The 24,021-nt window shown below is 46.4% G+C and overlaps 1 protein-coding gene across 1 annotated transcript; it reads left to right on the top strand.

Moving 5' to 3' along the window:
• The first annotated feature begins 10,071 nt into the window (after nt 1-10,071).
• On the top strand, nt 10,072-21,661 carry DYNLL2 (dynein light chain LC8-type 2). Its single transcript, XM_055327123.1, has 3 exons — nt 10,072-10,338; nt 13,165-13,303; nt 15,247-21,661. The coding sequence occupies exons 2-3, from the start codon at nt 13,172-13,174 to the stop codon at nt 15,382-15,384; spliced, it is 270 nt and encodes an 89-aa protein (XP_055183098.1). The 5' UTR covers nt 10,072-10,338; nt 13,165-13,171; the 3' UTR covers nt 15,385-21,661.
• Nucleotides 21,662-24,021: the final 2,360 nt, after the last annotated feature.

The raw sequence follows: 24,021 nt of genomic DNA on the forward strand, positions 1-24,021 counted from the left end.
AATTCAGTGATTCATCAGTTGCATATAACACCCAGTGCTCAGCGGGGGCCTGGTGGTTCAGTGGGTTAAGCATCTGCCTTTGCATCAGGTCATGATCCTGGGGTCCTGGGATGGAGCCCTGAGTTGGGCTCTCTGCTCAGTAGGGAGCCTGGGACTTCTTCTCCCTCTGCCTGCCACACTGCCTACTTGTACATTCTTTCTCTGTCAAGTAAAATCTTAAAAAACAAAAAACAACCCAGTACTCATGACATCAAGTACCCTTCTTAATGCCCATCACCCAATTACCCTATCCCCCCACCCCTCTCCCCTCTAGCAACACTGTTTCCTACAGTTAAAAATCTCTTGTGGTTTTGTCTCCCTCTCTGTTTTCATCTTATTTTATTTTCCCTTCCCTTCCCCTATGTTCATCTGTTTTGTTTCTTAAATTCCATATATGAGTGAAATCATATGGTATTTGTCTTTCTCCGACTGACTTATTTCACTTATATAATACCCTCTAGTTCCATCCATGTTACAATCGGCAAGATTTCATTCTTTTGACGGCTGAGTAATATTCCATTGTATGCATATACCGTACTTTCTTTATCCATTCATTTGTTGATGTACATCTGGGCTCTTTCCATATTTTGCCTATTGTAGACATTGCTGCTATAAACTTTGGGGTACACGTGCCCCTTCAAATCACTATTTTTATCCTTTGGATAAATACCTAGTAGTGCAATTGCTGGATTGTAGGGTAGTTCTATTTTTAACTTTTTGAGGAAACTCCATACTGTTTTCCAGAGTGGCTGTACCAGTTTGCATTCCCACCAACAGTGTAAGAGGTTTCCCCTTTCTCCACATCCTTGCCACCATCTGTTGTTTCCTGAGTTGTTAATTTTAGCCATTCTGACTGGTGGGAGATTTGGCTCATTGTGGTTTTGATTTGTATTTCCCTGATGCTGAGTGATGTTGTGCCTTTTTTTATGTGTCTGTTAGCCATTTGTATGTCTTCTTTGGAGAAATGTCTGTTCATGTCTTCAGCCTGTTTCTTGACTGGATTTTTTTTGTTTTTTTTTTGGGGGGGTGTTGAGTTTGATAAGTTCTTTATAGATTTTGGATAGTAGTCCTTTATCTGATATGTCATTTATGAATATCTTCTCACATTTCATACGTTACTTCTTAAAATTTTTTTTAATTTTTATTTATTTATGATAGTCACACACAGAGAGAGAGAGAGGCAGAGACATAGGCAGAGGGAGAAGCAGGCTCCATGCACCGGGAGCCCGATGTGGGATTCGATCCCGGGTCTCCAGGATCGCGCCCTGGGCCAAAGGCAGGCGCCAAACCGCTGCACCACCCAGGGATCCCCATACGTTATTTCTTAGTTTATTGATTGTTTGCTTTGCTGTGCAAATGGCTAAATGCTTTTTATTCTGATGAAGTCCTAATAGTTCAGTTTTGGTTTTGTTTCCCTTGCCTTTGGAGATATGTCTAGCAAGAAGTTGCTATGGCCAAGGTCAAAGAGGTTGCTGCCTGTGTTCTCTAGGATTTTATGGTTTCCTGTCTCACATTTAGGTCTTTCATCCATTTTGAATTTATTTTCATGTATGGTGTAAAAAAGTGGTCATTTCATTCTTATGCATGGGGCTGTCCAGTTTTCCCAACACTATTTGTTGAAGAGATTGTCTTTTTTACACTGGATATTCTTTTCTGCTTTGTTGAAGATTAGTTGACCATAGAGCTGAAGGTCCATTTCTGGGTTCTCTATTCTGTTCCATTGATCTATGTGTCTGTTTTTGTGGCAGTTCTATACTGCCTTGATGATTACAACCTTGCAACACAGCTTGAAGTCCAGAATTGTGATGTTTCTAGCTTTGTTTCTCTTTCTTTTTTTTAAGGTTTTATTTATTTGAGAGAGACAGAGATAACAACAGAGATAGTAAGAGGGAGCACAAGTAGGAGGAGAGGGAGAAGCAGGATCCCTACTGAGCAGGGAGCCTGATGTGGGGCTAAATCCCAGGACCCTGGGATCATGACCTGAGCTGAAGGCAGATGCTTAACCGACTGAGTCACCTAGGCTCTTTTCTTTTCAACATTACTTTGGCTATTCAGGATCTTTTCAGGTTCCATACTTTTTTTTTTTTTCTTCAAGAGTTTATTTATTTGAGAGAGAACAAGAATGCACAAGTAGAGGGAGGGGCAAAGGGGGAGGGTAAGGGACTCTCTGCTGAGTATGGAGCCCATCAAAGGGCTTGACCCCAGAACTCTGAGATTATGATCATGGCCTGAGCTGAAGTCAGACACTTAACTGACTGAGCCACCCAGGTGCCCCACAGCTGGCTTTTTTTTTTGTACAGAAATTGGGAAGCTGGTCCTAAAAGTCATATGGAAACACAAGGGACTCAGATAGACAAAGAATCTTGAAAAAATAGAGCAAATTTGAAGGACTCACACTTCCAGATTTCATAACTTATTAAGCTATAGTAATGATGACAGTGTTGTACTGGCATAAGGATAGACAAATCAATGGAATAGAATTGGCAGTTCAAGAAGAAACTTATATTTATGGTGATCTTTCATAAGGGTGTCAAGACAATTTAGAGGTGAAAGAATAGTTTTTTCAAATAAAGATGTGGGACAATTGGATATTCACAAGCAAAACAATGAAGTTAAGACCCACCTCACACCACACACAAAAATTAACTCAAAAAGTTTCATTTAGAAAGAGCTAAAACTCTTGGAAGAAAACAAAGAAGTAAGCTTTTGTGATCTTGGGCTAGGCAATGATTTCTTGGAATGACATCAAAAGCACAAGGGATAAAAATTTTGACAAGTTGGTCTTCATCAAAATTAAACACTGTTGGGACGCCTGGGTGGCTCAGCAGTTGAGCATCTGCCTTTGGCCCAGGGCGTGGTCCTGGAGTCTCAGGATTGAGTCTGGCATTGGGCTCCCTTTGTGGAGCCTGCTTCTCCCTCTGCCTGTGTTTCTGCCCCTCTCTCTCTTTGTGTCTCATGAATAAATAGGTAAAACCTTTAAAAAAATTTAAAACTGTTGGGCTTCAAAGGTCACCATTAAGAAAATGAAAATACAATCCATAGAATGGGAGGAAATGTTTGTAAGCCATATCTCTGGTGAGGGCCTAGTATCTAGAGTATATAAAGGACTCTTACAACTCAATAATAAAAAGATGACCTAATTTAAAAATGAAGAAAGGATCTGAACAGACATTTCTCCAAAGGAAAGATACACACTGCCAATTACATGAAAAGATGCCCAAGGTCATTAACCACCGAGGAAACACAAATGAAAGCTACAGTCGGGTATAGTTTCATACCTACTAGGATGGCTGTAATATAAAAGACAATAACAGGTGTTGGTGAGAATGTGGAGAAGTTGCAACCCTCATATGCTTAGGAATGTAAAATGATGTAGCTTTCTGGAAAATAGTCTGACTGCTCCTCCAAAGGTTGAGCATAGAGTTATTACAAAACCCAGTAATTCCACACTCGGGTGTATATCCAAGGGAACTGAAGGCATATATCTACACAGAAACTTGTGTATAAATACTTATAGAGGTATTATCCATAACAGCTAAAAAAGTGGAAATAACTCAATGCCCCTCCACTGATGAGTGGATGAACAAAATGTGGTATGATTATATGGTGGCATATTAACCAGCCATAAAAAGAAATGAAGTACAGATCCGTGCTATAACATGGATGAATCTGGAAAACAGTACACTAATTGAACTAAGATAGTCACAGAAGACCATATGTTCTATGACTCAATTTATAGAAAATGTCCACAATAGGCAGATCTATAGAAATGGAAAGTAGATTAGTGGAAACTGGAAGGGAAAATGGATGAGTGACTTTTTAAAAAAAAATTATTTATTTATTCATGAGAGACACAGAGAGAGAGAGGCAGAGACACAGGCAGAGGGAGCAGCAGGCTCCATGCAGGGAGCCCGACACGGGACTCAATCCCCGGACTCCAGGATCACGCCCTGAGCCAAAGGTGGCACTAAACCGCTGAGCCACCCGGGCTGCCCAGATGAGTGACTTTCAATGAGTACAGAGTTTCTTTTTGGAGTGGTGAACATGTTCTAAAGCTAGATAGTGGTGATGGTTGCACAGGTTTGTGAAAGTGAAAAACCAGTGAATCATGCACTTTGGAAAGGTGAGTTTTATGGTATGTGAATTGAACTGTATCTCAATAAAGAGGCTATATATGTAAAAAACAGAACTAACTTATTACATTACAATGTAAGGTGTACCTCCGTTTCCTAATGGGATTTTTTTTCATGTTTTTACCAACTAGAATATACTGTGATATGCCTAACAAGGCAAAGTTTTCCTTCGAAATTGTTCTCAGAGAGGAGGGCAAAGTTGTACAGACCTCATTTTTTAGGACCCCACTCACCATCCCCCATCTCACTCTGTGGGACTGAGGGTGAGAGAGCTTAGTGTTTGTTTTTATGACAGTGGGGACAAGGATCTCCCTCATAAATAATCTCGCCTCCCACTCTGGAGGCTCTCCAAGAGTAGACATCTGTGTTTCTGCCTGCCCAGCACCCACTCTCTTGCTTCTTGTAACTTCATGTAGGTTTCCCTTCTGTCAGATATTCCCCTTTTGATCTTAGAAGGTCTCTCAGGCTGCCTTTCACTTCCATGGCCAAAAAGTGGGCCTGAGACCCAATGTGTCCAATCAGATGCCCTTGTTTGGGAATTTGAATTGACAGTTGGGTGACTTAAGGAAAATGCCAGGGCTTCCCTGAGGAAACCATTCCATGGTTCCTGCTCCCTGGAGTCTGGGGTTGGGGGTGATGGTGGCTCTGTTGGCCCTGTTTTTTTCTTCAGGTGTTACCTGCACACAAGAACCTTAGCTTGATCTTTTGGACAAGTACCGACAAATTCCATATTATTTATTGTCTTGGTTCTCCCATGGCAGGGGCAGGGTTCCTCAGAATTGTGCAGATAACAAAGCAGAGGAGGACTCCTAAATTAGGAGGAGTCATGATCTGGAAACCGCTTTGGAACATCTTTTCTTCGGTTCTTTCTTGATGACCACTTGCTTTCATGTTTTAATTGAAGCTCAAACATTCATTGAATCTTAACTATGTCAAGGCACTTTGAGAGAATACACAGCTGAACAGAATGATATCCCAGCTGTGTTGAGTGATGGGAGGGTAGAGAAATGCTCTCCGAATTCTAAGTGGATCAGAGAGAAGGATCAGAAAAGAGGTATTTAAGCTTGGCTACATGTAGAGAAATTTCTCTAACCCACAGGTAAGATATACTTTGTGATAGGGTATTGGAATCAGAAAATCATAGATTTAGGGGCTGACAGACCTTATAGATTATTCAGTCCTACGTTTTCTAGATACAGAAATCTAGATTCTAAGGAACGAAATTATTTGACTAGGGCCAAATTGGTTCAGGAATTCTCTGACTCCCAGACCAGTGCTCATCTCACTAGTTGTCAGCACATTGTTGACCATGGCTGGTTCCTCCAGTTTTCAGGAGACTTGGGAAGTAGGAAAGGTGATAATTAGGGTGTGGTAACTAGTTGCCTAGGGAAGTATATTTTATGAGGCCACTCAAGAAATCAGTGAGGAATTAGGGCAGATTCCGCTACTTCTTATCACATTACTTTCTTCCTTGGGTTCCCCCCCACGCCCCTGGAGACTTGGCAGAGGGGACTGGCACTAGGGTTTACACTGTACTGTCAGGGTATATGTATGTAACTACCCTTCTCCATCCTTCTGGAGTCTTTGAAGCAAGTCAACACCTGAAGGGCTTAGTGAAATGACTTTTGTCAGTGCCATCCTCTCTTTCTTCTGGGTGACCCAGTCACCTGGGGTGGAGAGTCTTTGACTGTCTACCTGTAAGGGTCAGGATATCAGCCAACTACCCAGCAGGGAGTATAAGGAGAAAAATTCATCCAAGAGTCAGGCCTGGGTGTTCCCCAGCATGGACTATGATTTACCTCAGCCAGCAACTTGCTCTGAGTGGGAAGGCCCCAGTGTAAATAGCATGTGTTGCCAGTTCTAGTAAAAGAGAAGAGCCCTAATGTGGTTCTTTGGATGGAGGAAGGGATGAAGTGTCTTTTGAACCCATAGTTTTCAGCCTTGTAGTAGTTTCATTCACATTCATGGTTGTTATCACCATGTAGGCTCTGATGGTCCCCTAAGTCCTGACCTCTCCACTGTGGGAATCCCACAGGTCCTACCCTAATCAGCATAATTAATTTAACTAATACTTACAGAGAACTTCCCATGTTCTAAGAACTATGCTAGGTTCTACAGCCCACATATAAATAAGATGTAACCTCTGCCTGCAAGGAACTACAGACAAACTTAAGCCTACAAGTTTTATAGAATGTGGTTAGTGATAAAAACCTGAGATTTGGGAAGGCTTGACAGAGGACACTCAAACCAAGGCATTAGCCAGCAAAGAAAACCACAAGCCTCACAGGCAAGGGAACCACATGAACAAAGGTGTGGAATCTGGGTGTGGGGGAAATTCGTAGGCAGTAGCCCACATTACTAGAGCACAAAGAGGGAGCTGGGAAGTGTGGAGAGATAAGGAGGAGGTGGGGGGATGTAGAGGGTGAGATGGGGGAGGGAAGTTATGGGAAAGAGCAGTTTTTGTATTGTTTTGTTTTTCTGAGTAGGGAAGAGGGAAGTGCCTGGGAGATTTGCATTTTAGATGGATCAATTCAGTGTGGATTGGGGAGGAGGTACTGGGATTGCAGGCAGGGAACCAACTAGAAGAGATGAGTTCCCCATGCAGGGTATTCACAGTGAAAGGGAATGGGGGCTGTAGAAATAACTAAGAGCTGAGTGATGATAGACACAGGGTGGGCAAGAGGGTTCGCAGGTTCCTGACTTGGTCCCTGGGTGGATAATGGGGCCACGAACCGAGGTAAGAAATACAGGGAAGGGAAACAAGTCTGGAAAAGAAATGATGATGGCTAACATTTATTAATCACATTTATGGATGAGGCATCATGCCAAGAGGTTTTTTTTTACGCTGAGTTTTTAATGCATTTTCTCATAACTATGAAATAGATATTATTCTTGATTTATAGATGAGGAAAATGAAATTTTGAGATGATGAATAGCTTGACCAGTTCTGCACAGCTGGTAGAGAGGTGACAAGAGCTTTGAATCCAGACATTCTGGCTCCAGGGCTAGTGCTTCTAATGACCAGACTTTATATGTGTGTATGTGAAGAGTCAGAGAAGCCTGTGGAATACTCACAGTAGAGAGGTCTGAGATTTAGGGGGGCCACCAGGACTGAATTATGGTAAAAAACCATGAACGTGAATAAAAGTAAAGTTGAACAGTGACCAAAGCTCAATGCCCTGGAGAACTGTTCGGTTAAAGAAGGAGGCAGAGGGTATGGGGCCCACCGATAAGACAAGAACGAAAGTCCTTTCTGATTTATAAATCTGAAGACATGTTTCTGCCATCTGGGCAACAACAGATAACTGGGCAATCATGAATTTGTAGTGGCATCAAATAAAAAGGTCCACCAAGTTAAGCCGACATATTAATTACTACTGTTACTAACATTGCATGGTAATTAAACAATAAGCATTTCACGTAAATAGCAGTAATTAGCATAGCACACGTTTCTCAAACTGTATCCTATGGAATAGTAGTTCCCTGAGATGTTAATAAATGTTTGGATAAAAAAAGGCTTTGGGGTGCCTGGGTGGCTCAGTGGGTTAAGCATCTGCCTTGGGTCAGGTCATGATCCCGGGGTTCTGGGATGGAGTCCTGCATTGGACTCCCTGCTCAGCTGGAAGCCTGCTTCTCTCTCTCCCTCTGCCCCTCCCCTTGCTTGTGCTCTCATTCACTCTCTCTCAAATAAATGAAATCTTAAAAAAGGGGAGGGAACTTCAGAGTCAGATACGTTTATGAAATGCTGGTATAATTCATATAGAGAGCCAAACCCCCGGTCTACACTTTTTTTCTTTTCTCTGTTAGAAGGCAGGATAGTGGAATGGCTTAGAGAATAGGTCCTGGGAACAGACAGCCTGGGGCTAAATCCTGCTCTGACAAAAACTGGGTAATCTTGAGCGTGTTACTGAACTTCTCTAAGAGGTAGTTTCCAAATCTGTACAGGAAGATGGTAATACACATTCGCTGCAATTGTTCCAGATTTAAATGCAACAATACATCTAAAACATTTAGACGGGAGCCTGACACAGAGGACTTTATAAATATGAATTATCATTTATAAACCATACTATTAGTAAGTCTTCCCAATATCCCAGAGCCGATTTATATGCCGGCAGTATGGCCTTGGAAGGGCCACCACTAGTTCAGTCACTTTTATGCACACTTGAAGAAAGTATGCATCTTATGGGTGAGCACTGGCCTGTACCAGGGCACACAACTTAGCAAGTAATGTGCAGGCTTTATTTTAGCCCCTGGTTGCTCTTTGGGCTGGATGTCATTGTAGAGTGAACAACCTGCACAACCATACATGGCAGTTCTGACCTTCAGGCCATAGAAGGGGCTGGAAGCTAATGATCATTGGAGAAAGAGGGTACGACTTCTCTTCCCAGTAGTCCATGAAATCAGCTCTCCACAAGCCTTGAGGTGATAGAGCGTCCTCCTTCAACCCCTCGTCTCTGCCCACAAGTGCCCCGCCCCCCATTCATTCACAATGTGGCTGACATCAGAATACCCTAAGTGTGAAGGGATACATCAGGCCTTGCCTATTTCTCTGAAATGTTCGCTGAGGCTGGGAAATGACAGAGCTGTGGAAAGCAGAAGTAGGAGGGCATGATTTTCCAGGCTTCCCCTGACACATAACGAATATTAAATTATGGGTACCACCGCCAGGGCAAGTCCGACTTCCTGACCAAGGTTTGGGCCAGTAAGGGGAAACCGATGAGAAGGGGAGCTTCTTAATTCTCACTGTTGTGGCCCAATTGCATGGCTCCCTGTGAAGATTCTCACCACCCCTTTAGGTAGACACTTCCTTTGTGAAACCGAAGGGAAGAAAAAAAGGCAGACATTTCCTGTTCTCTGGAGGTGGGTGGGGTGCAGTGGAGGGCCGGCACTCCCCTACGTGCACAGGCATCACACACACTCCCACAGAGCCTCCTGGGCCACCGCGGGGGCCGCTGCCTCCAAGCACCACTTTTCAGCCTCGAACCCAGAACCAGGCCTGCCCTCTCCGTGCTTTGGTTCTCTCCTCGGTAAGGTGAGGACTACGGAAGGGCTGAGCTTTCAGGCTCCCCACAGCTCTGCCCGACTCTGGTTCGCACCTCTCCGGGGTTCTAGGCACGCCCCCTCCGGTCTGGACCGGCCAGAAACGGCTCTCTGTCGCCTCTACCCCAGGAGCCTGCGTGCCGACGACCAACCTCCCCTCTCCCAACTGTGCCTTGGGTCTGCCTCCATCTTGCTCCTGGTGATAAAGAGCAGCTGGGGCTCCAGCTGGGAGTGGAGGTCCTGTGGCCTTGAGACTCGGAACAAAGGCAGAGCTGCGTGGGGAAGGGACTTCTCCCGAATGTAAGGGGAGGGGAGCCCTGGGGCTGTTGTGCCTTTACCTCTCCGCAGCGGGCTGTTCCTTCCTACAGATCTGGGGGGAGGGAGGGGGTCCTGTCTTTTCCTCTGAGGCTGATGACTTCACCTCCCTCCCCTCCCTCCTCCTCAGGTTAGGATCTCTACCCCTTCCCCATCTGTTCCCTGGGTCCTTAATCTCCATCCCTCTCTCTCCGATTATTCTTCTAGGGATTGGGGTCTTTAACGCCCTCCCTCTCTTTAAGCCTCGCCTCTTTATTCCTTTTTAGGCCTGGCCTCCTAGCCCGAGGTGGAGGGGTCTGCATTCTTCGTCTCCTTTCTCTCCTTAAGGCCACAGCTCCCTCCCCCCCACCCTTTTCAGCTCCCCCCCCCTCCGCCCCGAGGCATTGTGGGAGGAAACAAGATGTGGGGCGAGAGCGGCGCGGGGAGAAGCCCGCAGTGCGGGGCCGGGCGGGCGCAGCCAATGGGGAGCGCGGACGGCAGCGCGCGCGGCGGGGGGGCGGGGGCGGGGCGCTATTTCAGGGGGGGCCGCGCGTCGGCCGTGCTCAGCGGCAGAGCGGAGCGGAGCTGCGAGGCGCCAGCGAGGAGCAGGCGGGCGGGCCGGCGGGCGCGAGGCGGAGCGCGGGCGGTCGGGGAAGCTCGGAGGGCGGACGGCAGCGGCAAGCCATCGGCCCGGGGCTGCGGGAGCCGGAGACCGCGGCGGCGGCGGCTGCTGCTGCAGGAGAAGCCGAGGGGACACCGCCCCTGCCCGCGCCCTGCCTCAGGCCATCGCTGCTCCCCCGGGGCCCCGCGCGGACTAGTCTCCGTGAAGGTGAGCGGTGGGTGGGGGCGTCCCCGGGGCGGCGGCCCGCGCGGATCGCGTGCGGCGCCACGCGCGGGGCCGGCTTCTGCGTGACGCCCCTCGGGGCCCCTCCTTCCTGGGGCTGCGCCACCCTGTGCCCTCGCGACCCCCGGGCGCGGCCGGAGGCCCCGGGCTGCGGAGGTGCGGCTCCCCCCCCCCCCCCCGCCCCGGGAGTCTCCTTGCGCTGCGTGGAGGCCGCCTCTGGTGTTTGGGGCCGAGGGAGAGGGGGTGGAGAGGGCTCGGGCGTGACGCGGCGCCTCCTGCCGCCGCCACCCTCTGGGGCGTCCTTCCTGCAGCGAGGACGCCCAGTCACTCCGGCGCTGCTCCAGGCCGGGGTGGGGGGGGGTGGGGGGGGGGAGGGCGGCTGACCGGCCGGAGCGGAGGTGGGGAGAGGATGCTTTCTCATGCCCCCAGGTGCCGTTCTTTGGGGGCCGCAGCTCTCTCTGGAGGTTGGCATGGTGGAGGGATAAGCCCCCTTGGAGATCTCAAGGGAGGAAATACCAGCGTTTGTGTGTGTTGGGGGCTGGGGAGGATGGTCCAGGTCTCTGAGGCTTGGCCTTTTCTGTCCCCAAATCCGGGATCAGGGAAGGAAGGGGAGCTGTCCTGGAGTGCCCTCTTGGCTTTTCCAAGGAGCCCCTGCCTTTTAATTGAGGCAGCTGGCCTGGGGCCCTCTGGTCATCCTTCTCTTTGGAGGCCCAGGTCCTTTTTTTTTCTCAGGAGGGAAGGGGTAGACCGGGCACCTCCCTATCTCTTTCTCACTGGCACCTTGGACAGGGCAGATTGGGGCTAGGCCTCACTTCTCGGACGCCTGGGGGGCCTGGGGTAAAGAATCGTAGCATTGTAGTCACAAGACCAGCGTTATGTAACCGCAGGCGCTCTCCTAGTAGAGAGTAAGGTGGCTTTTAATTACTGTGACAAAGTTGTTCCCTTGGACTTCGGGGATAAGGCAGTGGAGCAGGTGAGCTTGCTGGGAAAACCGCTGCCAATTTCAGCTTTAACTTCACTGTCTCTAACCAGGCCCCACCCCCACCCTTGCGTTTGTAAACAGTGCCCCCTTCTGAGTGGTAACCTGGAATAGGCCACCAGGTGACACTAGTTTTCGTCAAATATAGAGTTTTATAATCAGAACATTGCTTGCTGATTATATATCTGCTCAAACTCATTGAAGTTGCCTCATTTATCTTATTTCAACTTGACATTGATTCTTAAAATGCAGATGTTGCTTTGCCCAAGGTCATGTAGCTAGTGAGGCCTTGAACAACAAGGTTCTCCTGACCTTTCTTCAGCACCAGGTGGTGCTCACATACTCCTTGAAGCCCTGACTTTTCCTTTCAGGGTTGTGAGGTCAGAGGATGCTGAAATAGAACCAGCCCTGCTTAGTTTGAGGTGCCTTGGGTGCGGTCAAGGGCTGTGTGGCTGGCAGCTGGCACGTATGCTTTCTTTGCATCTGGTGCAGGCTAAAGGAGTAATCATGAGTTCTGCTTTCCCTTTCGGTTCACTCAGCCCACAGGCTAGTGTGGACTCAAGAGATCAGAGTGGCCTGGAATGATACCGGGAATCTCTCCTTAAGCAGGCAGGCCTTCGTGTAGCCTTAATATCAGACAGGACTGGAATGACGACATCTGCCCCCTGGGCTGGGTGACAGAGTCTTTTGGGGGGGGGGAGTTTGTGGGGGATCTGTGTGATGGAACTGTGATCAAGGACAGAGGATTGGTTTTTGTAGCTCCTCTTCTCTGTTCTTGCAAAGCACTTGGAAGCTATAGACTGCTCAACAGGTTCTGACCAGCCTTCTTGGGATTCCTGTCATCCCAGGTATGGATGGACTATGCAAGATCTTCCCCAGAATTCTGTTTACTGTAGGATGAATGCCGTGGCTTAGATAGCCGGGATATGAAACAGGGCTCTTAAAATAGTAATTCCTCACCTTTTGTTATCTCTGTCACCATTGGGCATTGGTAACCTTTTTCTGTGCAAGGCCAGATAGTAAATATTTTAGGCTTTATGGGCCATGCATTCTCATGCAACTACTCAACTCTGCCATTGTAGCCTGTTCCTATAAAACTTTATTTTGCAGAAACAGGTGGAGGGCTGAATCTGGCCAGCAGACTCCAGCGTAGACTGTCCTTGTTTGCAGATGTTCTCATATAACCTTAATTAATCTTATAACAAACCCCTGATAGAGAGCTAGCCTTGTTGCTAAAATGGAAGTAATGAATGCAGTAAGGCTGAGTGTCTTGTCCAAGACTGCGAGAGTTCATAGTCAGGACCAGAAGTCAGGCCTCCTGATTCCTAGTCCATCTTCTTTCCACTGTGATACCAATGATACAGTAATGGTCATTAAATCAAGGGCTTATTGTGTTCAGGTGTTAATGCCACCTGCTTTGCCCTCAGTAGGGCAAAGTCTCCATTTTAAGATGATGGTATAAAAGCACAAAGGTTAAGTAACTTGCCCAAAGGCACAACTAGTAGGTGATGTATTGTAATATTTTGGCAATTGGTGCTATTCAAAATATCAGAAATAGATAAATTTAGAATTGGAAAAACCTCATAAATGATAAAAGAAAGTTGATGGCTCTTTATGTCTTTTTTCCCCATCCATCTTGTATTTCCCAGATTTGGGGACCAGGTCTCAGCTAAAAGCTTAAAACCTCCCCCTCCTAATAATGCCTCACGTCTGTTTTCTGTTGCTCTCACCTTCTGTTTTCAGCTCTCCCACTGAGGCTCCACACTCAGCTATTATTGTTCATTTCTTAGAGCATTGGGGGTGTCAGCTTCACCTCTCTGCTTCTTCTGCAGTGTCACGATGTCTGACCGGAAGGCAGTGATCAAGAACGCAGACATGTCTGAGGACATGCAACAGGATGCCGTTGACTGCGCCACGCAGGCTATGGAGAAGTACAACATAGAGAAGGACATTGCTGCTTATATCAAGAAGGTGCACCAAGAGAGCTGTGGCTTTTGGTCAGGGGTGGGGATGGGCATCTGAGCTGTGCCCTCAGGGAGGCCTAAACTGGGAATTTAGGAAAGCGGGTATATCCCATGCAAACAAAAGCCAGGAGCTTGCAAAGCAGACAAATTAGGGAGTGATTCTTGCCAAAGCATTCATCTTAGGAGTTCTTAATAGGAACTCAGTTCAGGTGTGCTTGTGTGCTTATGTATGTTTACAGATAATTATGTGACTAAGGCATTGGGGAGAGAAGTTTAGGAACAAATATAACTGGCTCAATTCAGAACTATTCAAAATGTAGATCAGGGATATTTGAACAGATAAGATTATATACAAATTTTTCAGGGAACTGCATCATTTAAAGTGGGATATCCCCATTATAACCCTTATCATGCAGGAGGTTTCCTTTTCTTTCTCTTAAAAAAAAAAAAAATCTTGCATCATCTCCTCCCCCACCTTCTTAAGAAAAGGGTAGGCTGGAATATATAATTTGCTTAAAATGGATGAGCAATATTGGGGTAATAGGTTTAATCCCTGAAAAATTCCTGAGTGAATGGGTGAATGAATATGGTTTACACAGTGAGGAAGCAGCTGAGCTAGAAATGGGAAGTGGTACCCAGGGCCTCTGATTCCCAGTCAAAATTCATGTCTACTAGTGGCATAATTCCAGTCTTTGATGTTTTTAGCTCTATCCCAAAGGGAAGCCTAAATGTTAGTGGTATTATGGTCCATAGAGGTGGTAGGGCATCCTTAAGTTTTACAGACTTCTGTTTTCCTACTTAGGCAGGGTGGGATGAGAAAAGGAAACTCTAGAGTCCTGAGAGACTTTCTGAATAAGGAGCCAGTGGGTGCAGAGCCCGTAAGGATTCTGGGGGTGCTGACTCCTTCCTAATTGATGGCCTTATCTGTCCTTACAGGGAGAGTATTTGGAATCATGGACTCTCCGAAGAATCTTTAGATTGTATCTGGTCAAGCTTCTTTGTTTTGCTGATGGGGAAAATGAGACCCAGGGAAGTGACTGTGGCCCTCCTATATTATACAGTCTTGAGAGTCAACATTAAGGCTGGATTTGGTGACCCATCCCCTTTCCACTGCTCCCTAATACTTCTTGGAGTTCCTTGGTGTAGGGTCTGTGCGGAGGCCAAACAAGTTGTATGTTGAGCACCTGGGGGACAGTCCCAGGGTTGGCAGCTTTGCTGGGTCCATGGTGGAGGGCTGTTGCATGGCAGGGTGCATCTGCTGAGCCATCTGTTTCCTGCTGCATCCATGGAGTGACAGGGAACTGCCTGTCTGATTAAGTCACAAGGATTTCCTAGGTTGCTTTGATGCTGAACTTGTGCTCCTGAGAGAAGTGAGGGAATTACCCTGATCTCATGGCTGATGTCCTTGTTCTGCTTCTTACAGCTCACACAGTGCCTGGCACACAGGAGTGCCTTTAATGTTGACTTACAAAGAACTGTTTCCTGGTACTCCTGACATTTGGCTCCAGTGTCTTGGTTTTGGCATTTGAAAATGCAGGTTTAGTAATGTGGGAGGCAGCAGGTGGCAAGTCAGGGAGGCTTGATCCTCCTCTGCTTTCCTCATGCTGTGTGACTCTGGAGTGGTCTCTTCTGCCCCTGGCTTCCCCAACTCCTTTGCTAAAGAATCACAGGGTAGGCTGTGGAGTCAGGATAGCTAGGAGGAGGAGGAAGAGAGATGATCGGGGTGTAAAGTGGCAGAGAGAAATAATGGAGCCTTTGCAGTGTTCATTATTAATGAAGGAAGGAGTGTCCTAGCCAGCCTTAACCTGAGCTCCTGAGGTTTGGGGAGCTGAGGCCGTGGGCTAGAGGGGGAGGGGGAGTAATAACTAAATTAATCAGATTCCTATTCTGATTTCTCATCTTCCAGCTGTCCTAATCACCTTTCTTCTCTCCCTTTTGTTCTTGTTTTAGGAATTTGACAAGAAATACAACCCTACCTGGCATTGTATCGTGGGCCGAAATTTTGGCAGCTATGTTACACATGAGACAAAGCACTTCATCTATTTTTACTTGGGTCAAGTTGCAATCCTCCTCTTCAAGTCAGGCTAGGTGGCCACAGTGAAGGTGTCAGTGGCGGCGGCAGCGATGGCAGGCGGCGTTGCTGGGACTGTTTTGCACTGGGGCCAGCATCAGGATGTCCTCTCCAATGGCTGTGCTACTGCATGGACTGTATACTCGATTTCATGTGTATGTCGCAGTAAACAAAACCAAACTTCTTTCTGTTTAGTTGCCTGGGGAAGAAGGCTGCTTTATGTTTATTTTTCAAGACTTTTTAAAATTTTTTTCTTTGGTTGTATTGCACTAGGAAATCTCTCCCACCCCTCCCTCTTCTCTTTCTCTCCCTACATATAATAAAAAGCCCTCAACAAAGCCTGAAAGACGGGAGGGCTAGGGGAGAGAAATCGGTTTCTGGAGGCGGAACTCAAACTGTGCAGCCACCTCCTCCTGGTGGTGGGTGCTGCTTTGGGAGGTCCAGGGAGGCTACAGGGGACAGCATAAGGGTTGGCAAGGAGAGAGGGATAGGAAGGAGGGTGGGGGATTGATCTAGTACCAGGGAGAATATTCCACTGAACTGTGATTCCACGGCTTGGGGCAGAGGGTAGGGTGGGGTGGGGGGTGGATTCTTTAAGGGGCCCTGAGACGTGTTTGTCTGTGGTGTGTGGGAGTGGGGAGCAGACTTGTCTTGCTGTCTTTGTCAGAAGAGTTTCTAAGTAAGGGCTGTGTCTTTGTGGATTACCTTCTTTTATTCTTCCTGCCAGAGCTCATGCTAGGAGGATGTTGGGGGTAGGATTAGCTTGATTTTTCTCTATTCATTCTTCTCTCCTTCTGTCTGCTCCCTGCTTAGCCCTCGGTTTTCTCATTCCTCTGGAGTTCTCTTAAAGCAGCCCCTGTTAGTTGGCTGGCAAGGGAATTTCTGGTGACTGTAGTTCCTTAGTTAAGTCTTAGCAATCAAACCAAATCAATGTCTCCCTTGATTCTCCTCTGTATATCTGTGTGTATGTATGTGTGTGTCTTGGTTTGGGGTAGAGGGGAGGGAGGGGCAGGACAGTGTGGAATCTCTAGGGTGTATGCGTAGGTAGCCTACACGGTTAGTTCTAATTGGGCCTTTATGTTAAAAACCTCTGGGGGTGTCTGCTTTGGGGGTGAAGACAGTGGTCAAGCCCCTTAGGCCATCTGGCCCAGACACTACTTGGCCTATGGCTGTCTGCTTCCCAGAAGGCTTTAGGAGGATACCCCATGAGGAGATGGCCATGATGCCATCTGCCCTGGAACTGATTCTCAGTAACTTTGGGGTGACTTTGTGGGGGAAAGTGACTTTGTGGGTGGTTGCAGCCTCTTGTGGGAGGTGGGGATGGAAGTGATAGAGGACTGCAAGGACCTTTGGGGGAACTTCAGAAGGGATTAGTCTTGCAGTGGTGGAGCCCAGGTATCAGGAGATGGAGCAGGGCCCCTAGTGGGAGGAGATTCCAAGGAGAGTGCAGGGGGAAATCTTGTCTATTGATCAAACAGGGATGGGGGGGCGGGGGAGTCATTGCCGACTGAGCTGCTGATTATTGTAAATCGCATTTAAAACTCTCATCTGTAGGGTTGGCACTCTGGGAGTGGGGTGGTTGGGATCCAGTTCATTCATTCTTTTCTTTTTTTCCCCCTGAGTCCATCCTTGGGGCCTGGGGAGGCAGGAGAATGCCCCCTCCCCAAGCCTTTAGTGTGTGCCGAGCTTTCTCTTTGATGCTGACAGGGGAGGGTGGGTACTGGGATGGTGAATGAGTTCCCTATATCAAACCCTTCAGTGGGCACAAGATTGAGTGCTTGGTTTTAGGTTTTTTTTTTTTTTTTTTTTTAATGAATGTCCAAATCTGTGTTTCCCCCTGCCTTCCCAGACTTGTGTGGCCAGTTGGAAATGTCTGGTTTGTGTTCATCTCTCCCTCATTTCTGGAGCAGGGGCTCAGACCCCACCACATCTCCTATGCTCTGCATCCATGCCTCTTTTGGACATTAAAGGTCGATTGATGCACTTCTGAGCTGTTTGGGTTTTTTGGGGGAAGGGGGAACAAAAGGATTGCTCTGGTGGCAGTTGGGCCACACATGGGTGGGGGTAGAGTGCATCAAAGGTGAAGTAGAATGAGGGCTGAAGAGTTAAGACCAAGCAAAGAGGCTGATTGGCCTGAATCAGATCTTAGTTGTAGGGTCTAGTCTAAGGCCCTTTAATTGGGAGGAAAATTAACCAGTAGTACTTACCTACAAGACTTTCTAGGTCCCTTAATAGAGATGGCCAGGTGAGCCATATTTTGGGTCTTTGGTACAGATGTTGCCTTCCCAGTTTCCAGCCCCAGGTCCAGATGGCAGTTTTCCAGCTGCTGCTTAGACCTGAAGGAGCTTAGCTTCTTAGAACCTTTGGCCAAGGAGTTCATAGCCTTCCTACTCCTGTGCTTTCCTGAGACCTGCACATTATATCCGGTAAGTTCTGCTCTAGCTACTTAGAAGTGGAAAAGTGGGGGATTTCTAGAAAGGGGGGAAACAATCTTGGTGGAACCCAGGGATTCTCCGACTCCTAGGTTATCCTGGTTGTCCTGCTCTAGGGCTTCTCCCCCCACACACCTAAGGAGATGGGCAGTACTTTTGAGCGTATCTGCCCACCCCTGGTACCAAGCAGTTGTCACAATCCTTGTGGGAGTATCAGAGAGCAGGGGTGCTTTTTACTCCTTTCCATTGCCACTTACTCAAAAACATTTACTGGATTTTTATGTACTTGAGCCTAGGATGCTGTCACACAGCAAGACAAGTTCTGAGCTTCCATAGCACATATATTCTAATCAGGTAGAGCAGGCCTACACATAATATGCTCTTTCCAATAGTGATAAATGTACAGTCAAGGAAATAAACTGGGTAATGAGCTATTCAATGTTGGAGGTAGGTACAATGAATTCCTTCAGGTACAAAGTTGGTAGGCTGGATCTTGGAGAAGGTTTTACCTCTGGGGCAGTGGCTCTAGGGACTCTAGACCCCCAATTTCTGTTCCTACCTTCACTAGTATGAAAAATTGGACAAAGCTAGAGCATTGAGGGATGAGAGTGAGGCCACTGTCCACATTTTGTCTCTGATGGGTATCTCTAGTGCCCAAACTCCTCTTCCTGCCCTGGTGAGAGAGGCCGTCCAACTGGTGTCTGTGGACACATCCCTTCACAGGTAGGTACACTGCACATCTGGAAGGCTAATCTTTTTTTCTTTTTTTTTTTTAAGATGTATTTATTCATGAAAGACAGAGTGAGAGACAGAGGCAGACACATAGGCAGAGGGAGAAGCAGGCTCCATGCAGGGAGCCTGATGTGGGACTCGATCCCGGATCCTGAGATCGCAGGATCACGACCTCAACGAAAGGCGCCCAACCGCTGAGCCACCCAGGCGTCCCTGGAAGGCTAATCTTGCAAGGCTTTGTGGGGAGGATGTGTTCTAGAAGGGGCTATGGATGGCAGATGGACATCATAGTACAGAAGAACACAGCCACTGTCAGAATGGGCCAAACAGTGGGATTTTCCATATCCTACCTCTCTTTTATCCTGTTCAGTCTTCTGGGGCCTTTGGCTGAACATAACCAAAAGGCAGATGGCAAGGCTGACCCAGGGATGCAATCTATAGGGAACAGGAAAGAAGAGTGGAGAATAAATCCAAATGGGGGGCAGACTGAACCACCATGGTAGTTGTCTCTGTTGCCATGGATGTGTCTGTGTCTCTCCAGAATTCTAGTGTCCACTAGCCTAGACCTAAGGGGTGGCTGTCCCCCAGACTCTCCTCTCGCTTCTTAATGTCTATACTCAGACATCCTGTTACCTATCAGAGGGGCCTACTGACATCCTGTATGAAGCAGCACCTACTAACCTTATCCAGTTTAATTCAGCACAGAACCTGCCAATGCTTGACATGTTTATTATTTACTTGTAGGTCTCCCGCAACTAGAAGATTAACTCTGTAACAGCAGGGCCATTTTCTCTTTTCTTCACTGCCTTATCTTCACACAGAATGGCACTTGTCCTATATTAAATGCTTGGTAAATGTTGGTCAAATGAAAAAGTGTAAGTGAGCATCGTTAGCCCCTCTACCCCAGGACAGCCCAGCCTTTCCTGAAGACAATTCTGTCTGGCTTGCTGCCCTCTTGCTACCCAACCTGTACATAATTACCTGCTGCCTGGAAAGGAGTGAGTGGGTCACATCCCAAGTGTGCTCAAGCTTTGGCCCTTCTTCCTTGCCAGCCGTGGAAGAATGAAAGGGTGTGTTCATAAAGTATATTTAAAGACATTTCAGTTTGTTTACGAACTGGAAACCTCCAAGCACCCCTCTGAGCTAGACTCAGCAGTCACTAGCCACATTTTGGATAAGCAAACAATTATAGAGGGCGAGTGACTTGCCAAAGCTGATAGTGTTATAGAGCCCAGGCACTGTGACTCATAAGGGCTGAACTGGGTTTGACAGAAGTGGTTTCACTGATATTCCTTAAGGTTTAGGCCCAGCTCTCTAAGCTTAGGAGCAAAGCCCTGGTTCCACCGATAATCCCTTTCCTGGCCTCTGCTTTAGCAAGGGCAGGGAGGTTAGTTCCCTGTTCTTCCCTTCTCATTCCTCCCATATACTAAGGATTGAGGACTTGCCCCTTTTTTCTTGAGGTCTCACTAGAGAGGTAATAAGTCTTGTGGACTTAGAGAACAGAATCTGAGTCCTGGCCTCCCACAGCTTCTCTACCATCCTGCCCTATATCACCTGTTGAAGAGGTCAAGTGTACCTTTATGTATATGTGTAATGTAATGGCCTTGGTGTCCACACCAATGTAGAGGCATACTTCTATGCATAGACTGCTGCTGTGCCAGTATAGACAGGTTCATGAGCAATCAGAGAAGACCCTAGATCCCTGCACCTCTGCTCTCTTGCTTTGTCCAAACAAAGGTATATAGTGTTTGCACTAAGGCTGCTAGACATTGCTTTCTTGAGTTCCCAGAGAGAGGCTAAACATGCAAAGACAGTGTGATAGTGTGGGCAGAACCCAGGATCTAGGATTTGAAGATCTGGAGCTGAGTCCCATCTCCAACACTTACCCACTGTATGAACTTGGGCAAGTCCTCTCAGGTTCAATTTCTTCATCTGAAAATGGGAATAATACCTATCTACCTTAAAGGGTGGTTATGAGGATCAAATGACAAGTGTGAAAGTGCTTTGAAATTGGAAAGCAATGAGGAGGAGGATACGGATTATCGAGGTCTGACAATAAAGCTTGGGGAAAGAAAGGATTCTGGAGAGTCAGGCCCTTCAAATGCTCCCCTCTCTGTCCAAATGCATCCATATTATAGAGAAGAAATTAAGGTCCAGACAGAGAAAGAAACTTCCCTAAAGTTACATGGATGTTGGGGACAACCGGGATGTAGAACTTGATCTCCTGACTCCCAGGCCAGTTCTGATTCCAGTTTGAGGTGGTGGAGAGAACTAATTTATCAGTAGGTGCTGAGCCCCCTAATGAACTCTGGAATACCCTGTATTTGGTGATGGGCATACAATTCAGTGTTTTGGTTTCTTAAAAAAAAAAATATTCGAGAGAGAGTGTGAGTATGAATGAGTAGGGAGAGGGAGAGTCTGAAGCAGATTTGGCACTGAGCCACCTAAGCACCCCCAATTCAGTGGCTTTTAGCATTTTCAAAGTTGTGCAACCATCACCACTATCTAATTCCTGGACTCCCAAAGAAACTTTGTACCCATTTGTGGTCACTCCTTATTCCTCTTTCCCCCTAGCCCCTGGAAACCACTCATCTACTTCCTGTCTTTTTTAATTTGTCTATTCTGGACTTCCACGTAAATGAAATCCTACAAATGTGGCTTTTTGTGTCTGGTGTCTTTCACTTAGCATAATGTTTTCAAGGCTCATCTGTGTTGTAGCGTTTATCAGCACTGCATTGTTTTTTTCTGGCCAAGTAATGTTCCATCATATGAACATATCACATTTTGTTTATGCATCAATTGAGGGACATTTGGCTTGTTTCTGCTTGTTGGCTATTGTGAACAGTGCTTCTATGAACATTCATGTGTATGTTTTTAATTCTCTTGGGGCATCTTTTATTTTTTTAATGCCAATTTGCCTTTCTATTTTAAAAAAATCTCCATTGAAATGGGCTTTTTTTCTGTAAATGGTCAGATACTAAGTATTTTAGGCTTTATGGGCCATATGACATCGTGTATACAGTTGTCACAACTGCTGAACTCTGCCATTGTAGAATAAAAGCTGCCATAGGCAATATATTAAAAAATGAGCATGTATGTGTTCCAATAAAACTGTATTTTTTAATTTTAATTTTTTAAAATTTTATTTATTCATGAGAGACACACACAGAGAGAGAGGCAGAGACATAGGCAGAGGGAGAAGGAGGCTCCCTGTGGGGACCCTGATGCGGGGCTCGATCCCAGGACCCAGGGATCATGACCTGAGCCAAAGGCAGACACTCAACCACTGAGCCACTCCGGTTCCCCTCCAATAGAATTTTAAACAGACAGTGGGCCAGATTTGACCTGTGAACCATAGTTTGCCAATCCCTAGTCTAGATGATACATTTACATGATTCAATATTCCAAAGGTAGGGGTGCCTGGGTGACTCAATTGGTTAATTGAGTGTTCAATTAACTCAATTGAACATTGGTTTATTGAGTGTTTTTTTTAATTTTTATTTATTTATGATAGTCACACACACACAGAGAGAGAGGCAGAGACACAGGCAGAGGGAGAAGCAGGCTCCGTGCACCGGGAGCCCGACGTGGGATTCGATCCCAGGTCTCCAGGATCGCGCCCTCGGCCAAAGGCAGGCGCCAAACCACTGCGCCACCCAGGGATCCCGTTTTATTGAGTGTTAATTAACACTTAATTGGTGTTCAACTCTTGGTTTTGGCTCCGGTCATGGTCCCAGAGTGGAAAGATTGAGCCCCACATCAGAGGGGATGCTCAGCAGGGAGTCTGCTTGGGATTCTCTCTCTCCCTCAGCTCATCACCTTCACCTCTACTTGCTCTCTCTCTTTCTCTCTCAAATAAATAAGTCTTTAAAAAAATATTTCAAAGTAGAAAAAGTGAAAATTCTCCCACTTCTGTCCCCCAGCACTAACTGGGTTTCCCTCCTTAGAAACAATTAATGATGTATTTTATATTCCTCTTTCAGAGAAAGTTGATAAAAAGTGTTTTTTTTTTAAAGATTTAATCCATTTATTTGACAGAGCCAGAGAGCACAAGCAGGGGGAAGAGGCGCAGGGAGAAACAGACCTCCTGCTGAGTAGGGAGCCTGATGTGGGGCTGGATACCAGGACCCCGAAACCATGACGTGAGCTGAAGACTGAGCCTAACTGACTAAGCCAGTCAGGTGCTCCTAAAAAGTGTATTTTTAAGTGGCTATGCAATATTCCAATGTATTGTGTATAGTTTAACACCCATGGAAGGACTAAGATATCTGAACACATGCCCTAAAAGAACACTGATCTAGGTGCGTTGCCCTGACCTGCTTAATTCACTCCTTCATCAGGATACTCTTTTGAACTGGGATTTGCCTAGGAGTTCTGGGGATCATGCCTCATCCCTTTTGGGTCAAAAACAAGCTCTGACTCTTGGAGATGCAATACATTTTTTTAAATTTTTATTTATTTATGATAGAGAGAGAGGCAGAGACACAGGCAGAGGGAGAAGCAGGCTCCATGCACCGGGAGCCTGACGTGGGATTCGATCCTGGGTCTCCAGGATCGCGCCCTGGGCCAAAGGCAGGCGCCAAACCACTGCGCCACCCAGGGATCCCTGCAATACATTTTTTTAGGTGGTTTATGTTACAGTTCCACCGGAGAAACATAACCAGTAGGAAGGATATCTGTTTATCATCTATCTATCTATCTATCTATCTATCTATCTATCTATCATCTATCTATCCATCCATTTATCCATCCATCTAATCTATCTAATTTATTACCAGAGTTGGCTTACTCGGTTGTGGGGGCAGGTTGGCAAGTCTGGGAATATTAGTGCAGTCTGTAAGAAAGGTCAGGATGGAAGCTCAGGTGGGAGCTGACACTGCAGTACACAGGTAGAATTCTTCAGGGAAACCTCAGGCCTTTAAACTGGTTAGAAGTTGGACCACTCAGATTATCTAAAACAATCTCCTTTATATAATGTTAACTGATTATAGATATTAATCACATCTCAAAATAATTTCACAGTAACACCTACATTAGCATTTGGTTGAATATCTAGGTATTATATATAGCCTAGCCAAGTTAACACATGTAACTGATCATTTTAGTCCACATCCGGTCAACCCAGCACCCATATGCATCTCCTTAAACTATACTTAACTTCCAAGTAAAAACAATAACAAAGTTATACTGCCACCTAACATGACGCAATTACCCTAGTACAACTGAAAATGTGCTAACCTTTTCTCCAAAGAGAATTCAGAGTCTTTGGGTGATGTTCACTCTTCTCCTTGATAATCCTGTAACTTCAATAATTTAAGGTAAAGTTAACTATTAATATGTTTTATGTTAGAATACAAGGGGGATAAGAGAGGGAAAAATACACAGAAATAAATTTATAATAAAATAAGGAATGAATACTCATAGTCCCCCTTCCTGCAGTTGGCTGGGTGGTCATAGGTGGTATTTATAACTACCTTCTTCTACTACTGA

This window comes from Nyctereutes procyonoides, unplaced genomic scaffold (assembly GCF_905146905.1).
Source record: "Nyctereutes procyonoides isolate TBG_1078 unplaced genomic scaffold, NYPRO_anot_genome, whole genome shotgun sequence".
In the NCBI taxonomy this organism is placed as follows: Eukaryota; Metazoa; Chordata; class Mammalia; order Carnivora; family Canidae; genus Nyctereutes; species Nyctereutes procyonoides.

What these genes read in the sequence shown, in the direction of transcription:
- DYNLL2 (XM_055327123.1), top strand. Translation starts at nt 13,172, where the DNA reads ATGTCTGACCGGAAGGCAGTGATCAAGAACGCAGACATGTCTGAGGAC. An exon ending in TTGCTGCTTATATCAAGAAG is followed by an intron (nt 13,304 to 15,246) that starts GTGCACCAAGAG and finishes TTCTTGTTTTAG; the next exon opens with GAATTTGACAAGAAATACAA.